The sequence below is a fragment of the Berghia stephanieae genome, chromosome 6 (assembly GCF_034508935.2).
Source record: "Berghia stephanieae isolate SIO BIC M18660-M18661 chromosome 6, UCSD_Bste_1.3, whole genome shotgun sequence".
NCBI lineage: Eukaryota > Metazoa > Mollusca > Gastropoda > Nudibranchia > Aeolidiidae > Berghia > Berghia stephanieae.
In genome coordinates this window covers 13,073,180-13,088,830 of record NC_088365.1, presented here as the reverse complement: position 1 = coordinate 13,088,830, position 15,651 = coordinate 13,073,180, and the positions used below count along the sequence as shown (strand labels likewise).

General features: G+C 33.7%; 1 protein-coding gene across 2 annotated transcripts in view; it reads right to left on the bottom strand.

Moving 5' to 3' along the window:
* The window catches only part of LOC144974499 (uncharacterized protein C3orf18-like), a 41,801-nt gene extending 26,192 nt beyond the window's left edge, over positions 1–15,609 (bottom strand). For both annotated transcript variants that reach the window (XM_078917411.1, XM_078917412.1), the window contains exons 1-4: positions 15,435–15,609; positions 13,726–13,965; positions 12,384–12,409; positions 10,859–10,970 (exon numbers count right to left, since the gene is read on the bottom strand). In XM_078917411.1, the coding sequence (XP_078773537.1) occupies positions 10,859–10,970; positions 12,384–12,409; positions 13,726–13,905 (318 nt within the window). In that variant the 5' untranslated portion in view covers positions 13,906–13,965; positions 15,435–15,609. The remainder of the gene's footprint in view (positions 1–10,858; positions 10,971–12,383; positions 12,410–13,725; positions 13,966–15,434) is intronic.
* Positions 15,610–15,651: the final 42 nt, after the last annotated feature.

The window sequence follows — 15,651 nt, the reverse complement described above, 5'->3', positions numbered from 1 at the left end:
CGTCCTTTGCTACAAAATAAAAGTAAAAAGAACCAGCCGTGGGAGATTTTCCAAACAAGTAAACTTAACTCAGGGAATCACATTCGTATAAAATTTGAATCCATGAAAAATCACAATAGTATTTTTTTTCAATTGTTCGTGGATTCATTTATAATAGGCCTATCAAAAACGTTTCAGATCACAACAAAACAACAAAAAAAAACAAAAAAACAAAAAAAAACAACAAAAAATCAAGAGGAAGAAAAAATAGAACAAAAAAATAAAAGACAAAAATAATAAACCCAACAAACAAACAAAAAAGAACAAAAGGAGAGAGGAAGAAAAAAACATCCTCACACAAACCAAATAAAAATGTTAGCATAACAAAAATAATAATAATAATAATAATATAATAACAACAAGAACAACAACAATGATATAATAAAAAAATATTAATATAAAGATAATAATAATAATAATAATAATAATAATAATAATAATAATAATAATATAATAATAATAATAATAATAATAATAATAATAAAATAATAATAATATAAAAATAATAAGAATAATGAATATGTGAGATGATGATGATGATGATGATGATATAATATGATAATGATATAATAATAATAATAATATATAATAATAATAATAATAATAATAATAATAATAATAATAAATAATAATAATAATAATAAATAATAATAATAATAATAATAATAAACACAAGAAAACAACATAAAATACTTAATCAGGAATGTTAAAAATCAATTTAGCAATTAGAATAAACAATATTCGAAAAACGCTATTTAAGAAAGGACAACATCAGGAACAAGAAAAATAAACTCTTACAATTAAATAATAATTGCTGCCGCATAATATTTTTCTGCAAAACATTTGAGATCATAATATTATTTGACATTACTACATAAGAAAGCATTATTACTGCTTATAAAATGAACACATTGCTTTCAAAATAGAAAATAACAAAATAGATTTTTCAAATACAATAATTTGCTTGACTTTTCAAATATAATCTGTTGTTGAACAAGATACATAGCCTTGACATTGACACATCATGACTAAATCAAGTCAAGGATTCAAAAGTTTATTTTTAGGCAATACGATTCAATAGTCTGATGTCACGCCGCCCGGCAACGGCGGCCATCTTGGTTCTAAACAAAGAAAATCATTACTTTTTATTTTTCATGCTGGCTAGAACTTTTCATATATCGTGTGATCAGAATGTGTAAAAGTCAAAACATGATCAAATTTATGGGTTTGTTTTTCCTCTGGATACCCTTTATGCTCGCCGGAGAAATAATTCATGAGGGCGTCCGCCATTGTTACGATAGTTTAGAGCCAGTTACTAAGTTACCATGCGTCATTAGGAAGGAAGTGACGTCACGACTGTTGAAGAGAATTGACAATGGAAACAAGCCTAGCTTCACAAAAATCCTGCATAAATTGATTCCCGTCCATGCAATATTGATTCTGATTAAAATAGACTGTTCACAAAATAGAATTAAAAAAAAATACTAAACATTTGTTTTGTTTTTGGTTTTAAGGGTTTTACGGCGCTTGCAACACATATAGGTCATATCAGCGCCAGTAAAAAGGAAGAAAATGGGATAGTAAAAAGTTTAGAATTACAATTAAAGCACAAACGAAAAGGTGAGACAAAGGGGAATTGGTTCAAATGGGAAACAGATGTACGAGGGCTCTTTCAGAAATAACCGAAAAATGCCCATTGCTCAGCAACCAGTTGAGATTTTTTAATTCTGTAAACGACATGATATTCCTTATTTCCTTACGGATATTCCCAGAAATTATGAAGTGCATCATTTTGCACAATGAATTTCTAGACGATTTTAAAGATGGCGGCCCACCTTGAAACTTGGTCAAAGGAGGAAATCAGAGCTGTCATACGTTTTTTGAACGCCAAAAGTCTGAATCCTACCGAAATTCATAAAGAACTTCAGAGTGTATATGGTAAGCATGTTATAAGCCGTACACAAGTCTATCACTGGTGTAATTTGTTTGAAGCCGGCCATTCCGACTTGACAGACAGGGAAGGGAGAGGGCGTTTGATAACTGCGACGTCAGAAGACAATGTGAAGAGAGTTGATGAGCTTATTTGTCAAGACAGGAGGTTGAAACTTCATGAAATCGCAAGCAGTCTTGAAATTTCGGAAACTTCTGCCCATAGAATTGTATTTGATGAACTTGGCTACAGAAAAGTCAGCGCAAGATGGGTTCCTAAGCAATTGACAGACAATCATAAAGAACAAAGATTGGACATCTGAAGGGAACTTTTGAGAAGAAGCAAGAGCTCACGCAGGGTTCACGGGCATACCGCCGGCGGAGACTTTCTAGGGTACGATGTGACTTTTCTTGACAGCATAGTCACCGGTGATGAGACTTGGTTGCACCATTGCACCCCAGAAACAAAGCAAGATTCGATGACATGGAAACATCCATCCTCACCTGTCGCGAAGAAATTCAAAGTCATGCGGTCAGCAAAGAAAATAATGGGAACTGTTTTCTGGGACAGTCGTGGTGTTATTTTGTTCGAAACAATCAATGCTGCAAGGTACTGCCAAACTCTTGACAAGCTTAGGGAGGCCATGCGCAGAAAGCGCCCAGGGCAGTTGACCAACGGGGTCATTTTGCAACACGACAACGCTACACCCCACACAGCACGAGTGACGCAAGGTTGGCTAGAGAAATATGGATGGGAGATTTTGCCACACCCACCACACAGTCCAGACCTCGCACCATCTGATTATCACCTCTTTGGGCCACTGAAACGTGAGCTGGCAGGAAAGCGCTTTGATGTCGATGAAGAGCTTGTTGACCATGTGCGGAAATGGCTACAAAACCTTGACGGAAATTTCTTCCGAGAGGGTATCTTTTCCATGGTGCGGCGTTGGCAGAAGTGTGTCGACAGACTTGGCTGTTACGTAGAGAAATGAAGGACGAGTCAAGGTATGAACACGTGCAAGAATTTTGTTGATAGCATAAAAAACGCGGATTTTACAGGCATTTTTCGGTTAATTATGAAAGAGCCCTCGTAGATTCCAAGAGTACACCGCCAACGTAATTAGTTTGAGATCACCTAAAAGTCTCATCTAGCACAGGTCCCAACTAAGAGGAATACACTCAAATGTTTACAAATCATATGTAAACTAAACATAATACAATGCATAACAGAGAGATGATTTACAAGGAAAAAAATATCATCACCCAAACTATAACTATACATTCGACTGTTTCCCTCCCTGCCAAGGAACCTCTGCCAGGGTCAGGACAAAACTAAGTAATCTCATTCCAAGACAATGACAGGAAACAATTGGAAAACTGGTATGGGGGGATAGAAGACACAGCATGTACCCCCCTGCCCACTATGGGAGGTCAAAAATACTAAATAAATATGTACCTAAAATTTAAAATAATAACACGGAGATCAACTTTTCCAAAAATATAATTATGGAATATACAAAGATATACATACACATCATATCCACATTGACAAAATAATCATTTTCTAATCACATGTCATATTCAATTTACAAATGTCTATAAAATCATATGAGCATATCAATATAAGCATAATATCAATGATGAAAGTCGCATACAGTGTGAAACCTGAAATAAAATTAAATTTTTTTAATGAAGCCCTTTCACAATGGCACCATAAGATCCCGTCGCTTAGGCATTCCATGAAGGAATATATAGACCAAACAGGATGTCTGATTTCAACAAGAATCACCCATGTTGTCTAAGTGAGCAAATTGTGGATTCAGAATTTTGCTCGTGGAAAAAAAAAAAGAAAGCGCCCGATGCGGGGCTCGAACCTGGGACCTTTCGGACTACAGTGCAATGCCTTAATCACTCGGCCACTTTGTCCCCCCTCCCCCCCCTTCTCTCTCTCTCTCTCTCTCTCTCTCTGAAAATACTGCCCGTTATGTTTTGAGCATTTCAAAATCAAGTCAATACAAAACAGGTTTATAAAATGACTGTTTTACATTTTACTTTCGTTGCTGTGTCACAAAATCAGGGAGACATTTGATTCATTTGATTAATGTTATGTCCTATATTTTGTGTTGTATGTTATTTTAATGGGAATAACTAGTGAATAATTAGAGACAGTGTGTGTGTGTGTGTGTGAGAGAGAGAGAGAGAGAGAGAGAGAGAGAGAGAGAGAGAGAGAGAGAGAGAGAGAGAGGAGAGGAAGAGAGGAGAGAGAGAGAGGGAGAGAGAGACAGAGAGAGAGAGAGAGGGAGAGAAAGAGGGAGAGAGGGACAGAGGGAGATAGGGGGAAGAGAGAGATAGAGAGAGAGAGAGAGAGAGAGAGAGAGAGAGAGAGAGAGAGAGAGAGAGAGAGAGAGAGAGAGAGAGAGAGAGAGAGAGAGAGAGAGAGAGAGAGAGAGAGAGAGAGAGAGAGAAAAGCAGAGAGAGAGAGAGAGAGAGAGAGAGAGAGAGAGAGAGAGAGAGAGAGAGAGAGAGAGAGAGAGAGATGTTTGTTTTTATTTGTTTTTAAGGGTTTTACGGCGCTTGCAACACATTAAGGTCATATCAGCGCCAGTAAAAAGGAAGAAAATGGGATAGTAAAAAGTTCTAGAATTACAATTAAAGCATCCAAGAGAGAGTAAGACAAAGGGGAATTGGGAACAAATAGGGATCAGATGTAGATTCCAAGAGCATACCATCAATGTACTTAGTCTGATATCACCTATAAGTCTCACCCAGACACAAGTACAAGATCCAACAAAGAGGAATACACTCAAATGCTTACATTTCATTATACATTAAAAATAACAAATATAATAATACATAACAGAGAGATGATTTACAAGGAAAAAAAATATCATCTCCCAAAAAAATAACTATGCATTTGACTGTTTCCCTCCCAGTCAAGGACTCCGGCCAGGGCCAGGACAAAACCAAGTAATCTCATTCCAAGACAGAAAGCTTGTTGGAAAACAGATATAAGGGGATAGAAGACACTGGAGTATATTAACTTCATCAGGGGGATAGGGGGGGGGGGTGGGTGGGGGGTGTGATCATAACTGAAGAAAGAGAAACACAGAAAAATATATTCCAAGGTGTAAATTGAGTAATTTCTCAATATATCATTGAATATATTACATAATATATAGAACATATAATTAAACCTCATAATAGTGCCGCAAGTGGAACCCTGACTAATGAGTTTGTGACGTAACAAATAGAGTTATGTGGATTTATCACGATTAGTGATGGCCATTAACTCACTCAATCCTAGATAATTTTGCTACTGTTCAAAATTGGGGGAGAAAATGTATAAAAAATGAGCATGTGTGTAAATAGTTTTATTCAACTATCATTAAAATGCAAAAAAAAACAAAACACCCCTAAAAACATTAGTTTTAATACTAAGCCTATAATTTTAGGCAAGGGGTAAAAGTAACCCGGGTAAACTACGGATATAGTCGGTGTTAGGGTTGAGTGAGTTAAGTAAGCACAGATAAGGTGGGCAGTATAGCATTGAAGAGAGAAAATTATAAATGCAATTCCACAGTAACACGATCTCTATTTCTAAGCTAAACCAAATTACTTTATAAACTCCAAAAAAATACACTCCATCATGGTTTCCTCGAATTCATTCGAATGTCTCCATTTTTTTTCTTATTATTCTTTGTTGTCATTCCATTCCTTAATCAAACCAAATTTTACCTCCGACACAGTTTCTTCAAACTAATTTCACTCAGCAAAATTTTAAAAATTAAAAAAAAAATTAATGATAGATTTTAAACTATGGGCCTAGTGATTTTGATCACTGATTTACTGTGACATTGATAGCTACGTGTGTGTTTATCGTGTGTATCTATCAATACTGCAGGTGTGTCAATCTACATGCAGACACACACACAGCCACTCACATACTCTATCACTGTTTTGCACAACTGACACCTCTCTGCTTATTCTTATAATTTCGCAGTTTGTTCTATTTTCAATGTCACGCGCCAACTAATGATTGGCGAAAACGATAAATGAATGTTGTATATACCAATCCCCCTGCCCTCTACACACACACACACACACACACACACACGCACCAACAGCTTGTGACATGTCAGGTATAACTTTATCTCCCTCAACATATCAATAAAGTAAATAAACAATAAAGTTCCTTTTTTCATCCTCAAAAGGAAATTAGTCTGAGGGTCTATTCCAAGGGAAGACTGGAAGACTCCAAGTTTCAGCCATAGCACAGCGCCGTAAATTGAGCTAGGGAGAGATTTCTTTTTCCTGAAGGCCACATAACGCGATAAGATATTCGTACACACACACACACACACACACACGCACCAACAGCTTGTGACATGTCAGGTATAACTTTATCTCCCTCAACATATCAATAAAGTAAATAAACAATAAAGTTCCTTTTTTCATCCTCAAAAGGAAATTAGTCTGAGGGTCTATTCCAAGGGAAGACTGGAAGACTCCAAGTTTCAGCCATAGCACAGCGCCGTAAATTGAGCTAGGGAGAGATTTCTTTTTCCTGAAGGCCACATAACGCGATAAGATATTCGTACTAGGTATCTTTCGGGTACTTGGCAAAATCCCAACCCCCCCTCCCCCCATAAAATCGTTAGGGCAAGGCACGATTTCCTCGAATGGTTTTGAATGTCCCAAGGAGTTCAAGAAAAAAACGTGCTGGAGTGAAAATAAATGATCCCTCTTTATTATTAATCATCCTATTATCATTAAAAAATGTGTTAAAAGTTTACAGACACCAAACAAACAAAATAACCATGTTTACAAGCTCTGATCCTTGTTGTGCCTCTTCACATTCCTATATACAAGCCTTATATTCTACTTTTCGAATGTTCTTTATAGATAAAAAATATAATGAACTAAACCTTTAATAAATACTGAGTACAGATAATGAGATTACGAATCCTCAAAAATGGTTTTACAATGTATAACGAGATAAATTTCTCACAAAAAATAAGCGAGAATCTTCTTGTTTTGATCCTCTTCCATTCTTTTGTGAGAAAATATATTCACAATAATCAACGTGGTTTGCTCTATAATAACAAAAATGGAGAATTAGCACCCATGGTCACAATATGAAATAATTCTTAAGTTGTGAAAAACCACTGTCATATACCTGCGTATTCAGTCTTACAAACTAACCTCTACCAGTTAAAAACATTTAACATATTTTTCATTATAATTTAGACTAAGTTTCTGATATTTACACTAAAAGAATCATATTTTATACAAGTGCAGCGATCCAAAATTTCAAACAAGGCATTCAATGAGTTTATGGAGACTCATCAAGTTAGTAAAAGCAAGGAAAAACATGTAATTCCTGCAACAATCATTTATCTGGCTACTCAGATCCCCTCTAGGTAGAAACTGATTCGAGATATTTTCACTTGCGTCTAGTTCAAAACCAAGATATCGTCAACTTACTTACCTGTTGTTAACGAAACGCTATTTCCTACACATTTCTATCAGCTTAAGGCCTACTCTACCCCAACCTACCAGTTCAATTGTCTGCATAATATTTCCTGCTAAATATTTATCCTTTTCTCCTATCTCAACATGAGTCCAGTAGTGTTATCCCCTAAGGAACGAATCAGGTTAATCGTAATTCTGAGTTAATCTCATCTTCCAGCTATTTTCAGAATTCTACCCCAGGACTGTCAATCAATATAACTAGACTCACATTGGTCATCCATAAAATTCTATTCTTTCTGATAGTCTATTCCTAAATTTGCTTCTCATGCCAATTTGACAAAACTCAATCTCCCTTCGAATTAACGGTCACACACGCTAAAACACCCAGAGATGAATAAGTTCTCGAATTTCAAATGTTAAAAAGTTTTAACTATCTCTCAGCTGAAGGTAATTTTATGAATTGGCTTTACCTGTTCTGAGTGGAATGAGATCTTACTGTGAATTCAATGCTATTATATATTATATTAATTATTATATATTATTATTATTTTTATTAATTATTATTTTATTATTATTATTATCGTTATCATTATTATCATTTGTGTATATTTTATGCGTGCTTTATGTCTAGGGAATTTTCAAAAGTTCATAAGTTGAAATACTTGTATAAAATTAAAGCTATAGGTCAAGTATATTGTACTAAAGTTAACATTCTACTTATGATTCATGTTATTATTTTCATTCATATTCAATATAATCTACTGTAATTCCCTACCACACATCATAATCATAATCAAAATGTCTAAATTATATTATTATATGTGACCCATTGTCTCAAAACGGTATTATGTCGCAACGAACCACATGCTGAAAAGCGAATTTAATGTTAAACTGGTCAAAAATATACATTGTTGGCATTAGCACCATAAAATATGGTATCCATTCTCCTCAATAAAACATACAACTCGACATAAGTCTGATTTTTCTGGCTATAAATTCAATTTTCAACATCTTAAGCATCCCGACTAAATACCGATTTGAGACGAAGGGTCACATATAACGGAAGAGAAGAGAGTTCAACTGTCCGTTGAAGGTTGATTCCAAAAATATAATAATTATGATTACACATCACCATTTTCAGAGTGTGATTGCTTCCCCTTGCTTTTGTTTGGCAAATAAAAGCTATTATGATGTGTCTTTCGAGGATGAAATGGTGGCCAAAGATAAACTAGAAACGGCTCTAAGACCTTTTTGTTTAAACTCTAATCGAAGGCCTTTGCCGTAACAGAAACAGTCCATGCCATACAAGTGCACAATGCATCATCATCCCCTGTCAATGAGTGTCAACAATAAACAACCAAGCTCAAAGGTATTAATTAGATTATGAGAAATCAGACTGGTTGGCAAGTCTGTATTTTTAAAAGGCAAGTTATGTATCTCTACAGGTAACAAAAAAAAACCCAAAAAAAAAATCAATGTCATATCCATTAGTGAGAAAATGCATACCTACTTCAAATTTTCAAACTACATTATTTGATAGTCGTATTACTTTATAATCTCTTGAATATTGATTTAAATATATGGTAAGCTACCAACTGAATTAGTATCAGTATTGATGAAAAGGCAAAATCACTCATAGGTCAGTACTGACCTATAACCCCGCTGCTAGGGAGTGGCTATTCAGGTGAATACTTCATCTAAATCATTTAGCTTTCAATTTTTTTTTTACAGACGTAGGAATCGCTAGCAGGAAAAAAATCAGAAAAACAAAAACAAATAAACATATCACCACCTACCATCGTTGCTGACTTGAAAAACAAAAAACAAACAAACAATTTTTAAATTACAACTAAAAACAAAACAGAATTGAGCTGGAAATGTGGCAAATTTTGTCACATCACTGGCATTTGACATATTTCGGCACCCTAGATTCTAATCATTCTAGAGCAAACGTTCTTAAATTAAATATATTAAAAAAAAAAACAACTAATAATTCTGCATAAACGAACATTAAAATCTTACAGGTGATTCAATGCCTGTAGAAAAAAACATGGTTGTAGTCAAAATATTTAGACGAAAAGAACAAAACGAACAAAACCAGTGTTAAGTTCTAACCAATAGCCACTCTGTAACGGGGGGGGGGGGGGGGGGGGGGGCTATTGGTCAGTACTGACCCATGGGTGCTAGTGCACGTGAGTCAGTACTCACCAATATCCACTTCGTATATAAAATACATTTTAATAGACCTATGTTCCATTTCTTTATCAAAATGTACAATTTCAAATTTAAAATCCATTTTTACACAAGTCTAACCCCAAAACATTACCGGATTCAAACTGCAAGTCACATTTTTCAATAAATGCGATCACAATATTGCACAATCAAAATGTTTTCATGTAAGAAACAGAATAAGACTAGAAAAGCAAGGCATTCCTTTAAAGTCATAGCTATAACTCTGAATGCATCGTGTTGAACTTGAGGCAAGGTGAGCTCAACGTAGTTGCACTCTGAAAGATAAATTTTTTTTTTTATTAAACCAAGCAAGATAAAATTTTTTTTGTTTTAAATCCCCACCAAAGACACCTGTACCATATATAGGTGTCCTTGATCCCCACATAAACAACAATATATGTAACAATAATTCTAAAATAAAGGAATTCATTGTTATGATTTTGTGTATTCTGATTCGTTGATTTCTTTGTTTATTTCTGGGATTTTTAATTAAAATTTTCAGGCAGAGCAAACAATCATTAAACACAAATCTCATAATTTGCAAAATGAGCCATGCATCCTACTGGGTGACCAGACAAAAAAAAAGGTAAACAAGTAAAGTTTAGTAGCCTTTTGAATATGTAAGGTGCATCAATCATTGTTGATACATCATCATCATCATCATCATCATCATCATCATCATCATCATCATCATCATCATCATCATCATCATCATCATAATCATTCTTATTACTATTACTATTATTATCATTATTATCATTATTATTATTATTATTATTATTTATTATTATTATTATTATTATTATTAATATTATTATTATTATCATCATCCTCATTATTATCATTATTACTATTATTATTATTATTGTTATTATTATTATTATTATTATTATTATTATTATTATTATTATTATTATTATTATTATTTTTTATTATCATCATTAATATCATTATCCTTATTATTGTTATCATTATCAATTATTATTATTATTATTATTATTATTATTATTATCATTAGTATTGTTAATATTATTACTATTATTATTATTATTATTATTATTATTATTATTATTATTATTATTATTATTTATTATTATTATTATTATTATTATTATTATTATGATTTTTCATTTTTAAAATTTAAAATTATTATTTTTTTCTTCTTCTTCTCCTTATTGCTACTTACATCCGTTCCATGTCTGACCTCCTGGCTGAGAAGGTCCTGCTCCCACTCCTGACCACTGTCTGACACATCCAGGCTGTACATAGGCATCAAATGTTGACGGAGTTTTTCCATTCTAGGGAAACAACAAAGATGATAACAAATCACTAACATTTTTATCCGATATTTGCACTCGACATCTAATCAGGCTAAACACACAAAATAAGTGTTAAAAAATGTGACCTCCCACCCCCACCCACCCACCCCCGGGATTTAACCGGTGTTATGTGGAAATGAAATAGATATAATACAAAATTGACTTTCAAATCAAAATAATAAGAATTAAGAAAACTACATCTTCTTCTTGATACTAATGAAAAACATAAAAATCACTCTCCTTGTGCGGCCATGTGGTCTTGTGGTATGACACTTGCTTTCAGATCGGAAGGTCCTGGGTTCGAGCCTCGCTCGGCGCATAGTTGAGTCCTTGGAAAAGACTCTTTACTCACATTCTCTCTCACCATACTCAGGTGTAAAATGAGTACCTGACCATTACCAGCGTTGTCTCTGTCCGAAAAAATTGTAATATCGCCTAACAGGTGTCATGTTTCGTTCTAAATGTTACGTGTTGCTGTTGGTCAGGGACCCCTTGTAACGTGCTTCGAGCACATTAAGTGGATATTGCCCTGTATAAAAGCTCAACTCCTTCATGAAGAAATCCTTAAACTCAAAACTTTTAAATTAAGCCTTAAAATCACATTTTAATCAGCATGTCTCTCTGGATATAATACTGTTTGAGACAGCAGGCGATACCTTTCTGATAAAAATCCTATTTTCTCGTCAACATCAGAATTAAGAATGTCTTGCATTCAACATGCAAATTTATTGTGACAAATTCATTGCTGTACGATTTGTAGGTAGCAAAGAAGAGCAGAGGCTATTAAGACCAAGTCATGTCAGAATTCCATGTATTGTTCATTCTGTAGAAATACAGTTGGACGAACACCAGTTGAAGGCAGGTTGCTTTAAAAATACTTTCTCACCAGAAAATGAAACATGAGGAATAAGTTAGAAGGCATTCGCTTCCCTCCTTTGTATTGGAAGTTACATCCATCTTGTTAATATTAAAAACGAAAAAAAAAGGAGGAGTCCTTTAAATTAAATTAAATTGAGCTTTATATAGCGTAATATCCACTAAATGTGCTCAAAGCGCTTTATTATTATTATTATTATTATTATTATTATTATTATTATTATTATTATTATATTATTATTATTATTATTATTATTATTATTATTATTATTATTATTATTATTAGTTATTATTATTATTATTATTATTATTATTATTATTATTATTATTATTATTATTATTATTATTATTATTATCATTATCATCGTTATCATGATTCTTGGAATACTAAGGCGATGGCATCATATTCAACTTCTGTAATTAGGCTTGCATTTTCTTTTTACCCTTATCCTTTTGCAATGCGACTAAAAAAATATTCTGATGAGCATAAGAGCATTAATAATTGCTTGAACATACCTGTTTCTCTTGAGTAACCAAGCAATCTGAAAACAAAAGTTTTTAATGAAAATAAATCAAATCATATCAAAGCCTCTCATTCCAACAATATTCAAGATAAATATATTAATTTAGATTTCCCTTTTAATCAGTGCTGATGGTCATAAAAAGGGAAAAAGGAGGAAAATTATGAATGGTTTTCTTTACGTCATATGTTTACTTCACTAACCCCCCACTTTTAGAGCCATTGAGATGATAAACTACTCTAGCTATCTTCTGGATAGTGGGGAAACTGTACCAGTTTGTTCCACTACACATCAAATCTCTCAAAGCCATAAAATTTGATTGAGGAAAATGTCATTGTTATAAAGGAGGAAATTCCTCCTCTGACACAAAAATCGCGGATTTCCGCAGATCCGAGGAAAACTATCAGCACTGTTTAATAGAAGTTTTCTTTTTCTTTTAGAAAAAAAAAGTAGATAAAAAAGAAACACAAACTGCAAAATGATCAAGACAAATCGTTTTAAACATATATGCAGCACTTCAAGCATAAGGAAATGAATTCGTTTCTCATAATTTAATATGTTTCAAATTTTTTTAGATTTCTTAAAAGTATCCAGTCAAGCAAAAAATTAATAATGTTCAAATTGTTAGAAATGATTCTTGAAAGTTATTAAGAAAGATTAGTAGACCCCTTAAGTCTGTGAAGAGATGTATCTTTTATTCTGACCCCCTGGGTCTATACTAGATCTGACAGTAACTATGTTTGTCAGATACACCAGTGATCTATTTAAATGATAGCAAACAATAGACACCTAGATAACCACGCCTCTCGGACAATCGTCATAATGTAAACAATGGCAGTGATTGGTAAACATCGTGAACTACACAGGTTTTACTATCAATGCCATGTGTCTAGATAAAATACCCACTGTTCTACCACTTGATCATAGAACTAACACAGAAAACTATGTGTAAATTTAAACGTGTATAATATGATCGAGAAAATCATGTGATAATAGTCACCCATTTGGTGGTATAAAACAATAACAATGATCAGCGAAAGATCAATATCATTCACGTTATTGTTTATAAACAACTGCCTATGTTTGTCCGAGCAAGTGTGTAGGTGTGTCACAAATTCCATGTTTTGATTGGTCAAAAATCTACTGGTTAATTGTTAAACACAACAAAAATTGATAAAAAAATTTGTCTGTATTGCACTTATGGAGGATACATTAAATGATAGATTTTAAAAAGTAGAAATAGGAGTAAAAAAAAGTAAACATCAGTAAGAGAAGCAATCAAGTATCTACAATGAAATAACAAAAAAATAAAGAAATGGATGATTGCAATTACCTACCGTCAATACAGCTGATATCAACCCAAAAACAGCCACAACAGGGATAAGGATGATGAGGTAATTATTATCGTTTCCTTCCCCACGAGTAACGTTTGCAAAGCTTTGATTTTTAGCAATGGTGATATTTTCTGCAAGACGAGGAACAGTGGTTGTCGGTATGATAGACGGTGTGCTGTTCATTCTTTCTATCAGCCTAATGTATCATTCATCGTCCTTTAACAAGTTTTGTAATGATTGGAGCTGTAAAAATCAAAGCAAATAGAAAACAAATGTGATCATAATCATAAAATTGCTGAAAAAAAAATCAAAATGCACTAGCCTCACAATATAAGGCATTGGTTCAAATCCCATACGCTTTCAGGTTAGTGGAGCACATGTCTCGCAAGCTAAAAGACAATATTCTTTTCCACGGTTGAGTTAGAGTTTTATTCCAACCCCTTTGTTCACTCTGCAGTGATTGAGTAGCTGGGTCAACTAGATGTGGTGGAAATTCCTTTGCAATAGTGTCCTATCCTAAGTGAAGTTACCGTCCATTTAACTCTTCATGAAGGAGGTTAAATTGATTCTCATTTCTCTACTAAGAGATTTTTAATATATCCACACAGAAGTGAAAGGGTAGCTAGATCAAACTAGGCCGAATGTACTCTTTAAATTGGTCACCATCTTGTACAAAATAGAATAAAATCTTCGTTTTGTCTGTTGACTCCATGGGTCCTATGATATTGCAGGACTTTATTCTACATCAAAATACATCGATATGATCAGTGACGTAAAGAGCAAACTAGGTTTTGGAGGTGACTGAAATTATTTTCAATTTATATTCAGTATCTCTCTTGAAGACTGCAATGCAAACGTGTTAGATTACTACTAGACGTCTAGACAATTTGTAACGGCATAGAACACGCACAAACACTCAGACACACAAATAAAACAACAGCAAAATAAAACATTAAAATTTTTTTTACCTTTGATATATAAATGCTAAAGACGATAACATGCATACATATATATGGCATACAGCTGTGCAACCATAATCGTAAACAAAGAAATCAAACCTTATATGCATTCATTATAATTATGCAACAATAATCTTAATAATCAAAATAAATTATAATTGGAAAAAGTGGTGCATCATCATCTTGTAGGGTTTCCCCACTATCATTCTGATCTCAATAACATTTGTTCGTCTACAACAAAAAGAACAAACTATCTATGATGTTGTCTTAAACCTTAAGACAACGTTTTTATGGTCACATTATGAAGATATTCCAAATGCTTCCATCGCATTACAACCTAAACAAAGTAACAACTTGAGTAAAGGACTTCGTGGTAAAGACCCAATATTCGTTCTTTTGTAAATAACGCTTCGCAGCGATAAAGCTTTAATAATTCTTCCACTGTTTGTAGATATTACTATTGCATTGCAAGAGATGGACGCACTCTTTGAATGCCTCCTTTGTTTTTTTGTTGTTGTTGTTATAGTTATGTGATCGAAGCAGAAACAATGGATGCAAACTTGAGAACGTTGGTGAGAAACGCTTAGGCTAGTAAAAGGCTAAGGAGAGTGTAGCGTAGAGTGTGAGTCGTGAGAGTAGGGGCAGGGATGAATGAGTGAAATATGATGAGTTTGTCATGATGTAATGATGAGTGCAGGGGATGGATCTGCAACTGCAAATAACTTTTACATTCCAGATAAACCAATAATTTACCCTCAGCCAATGTGAGTGTTTTGAAACTTAGAATTTAGTTCTAACGTATACTAAGGGACAGTTCCTTCAAGATTATCTTTTCATATCAGCCATCATCAGCATCGGCATCATTGTCAAGAGTTGTGAGACTTTCCTTGCCTTTCCTTCACAGGTTCTGGAATCATTTCGTCATCGATCTTACCAACCATTGTTTATGTGAAATTCTAAAAAACATGGA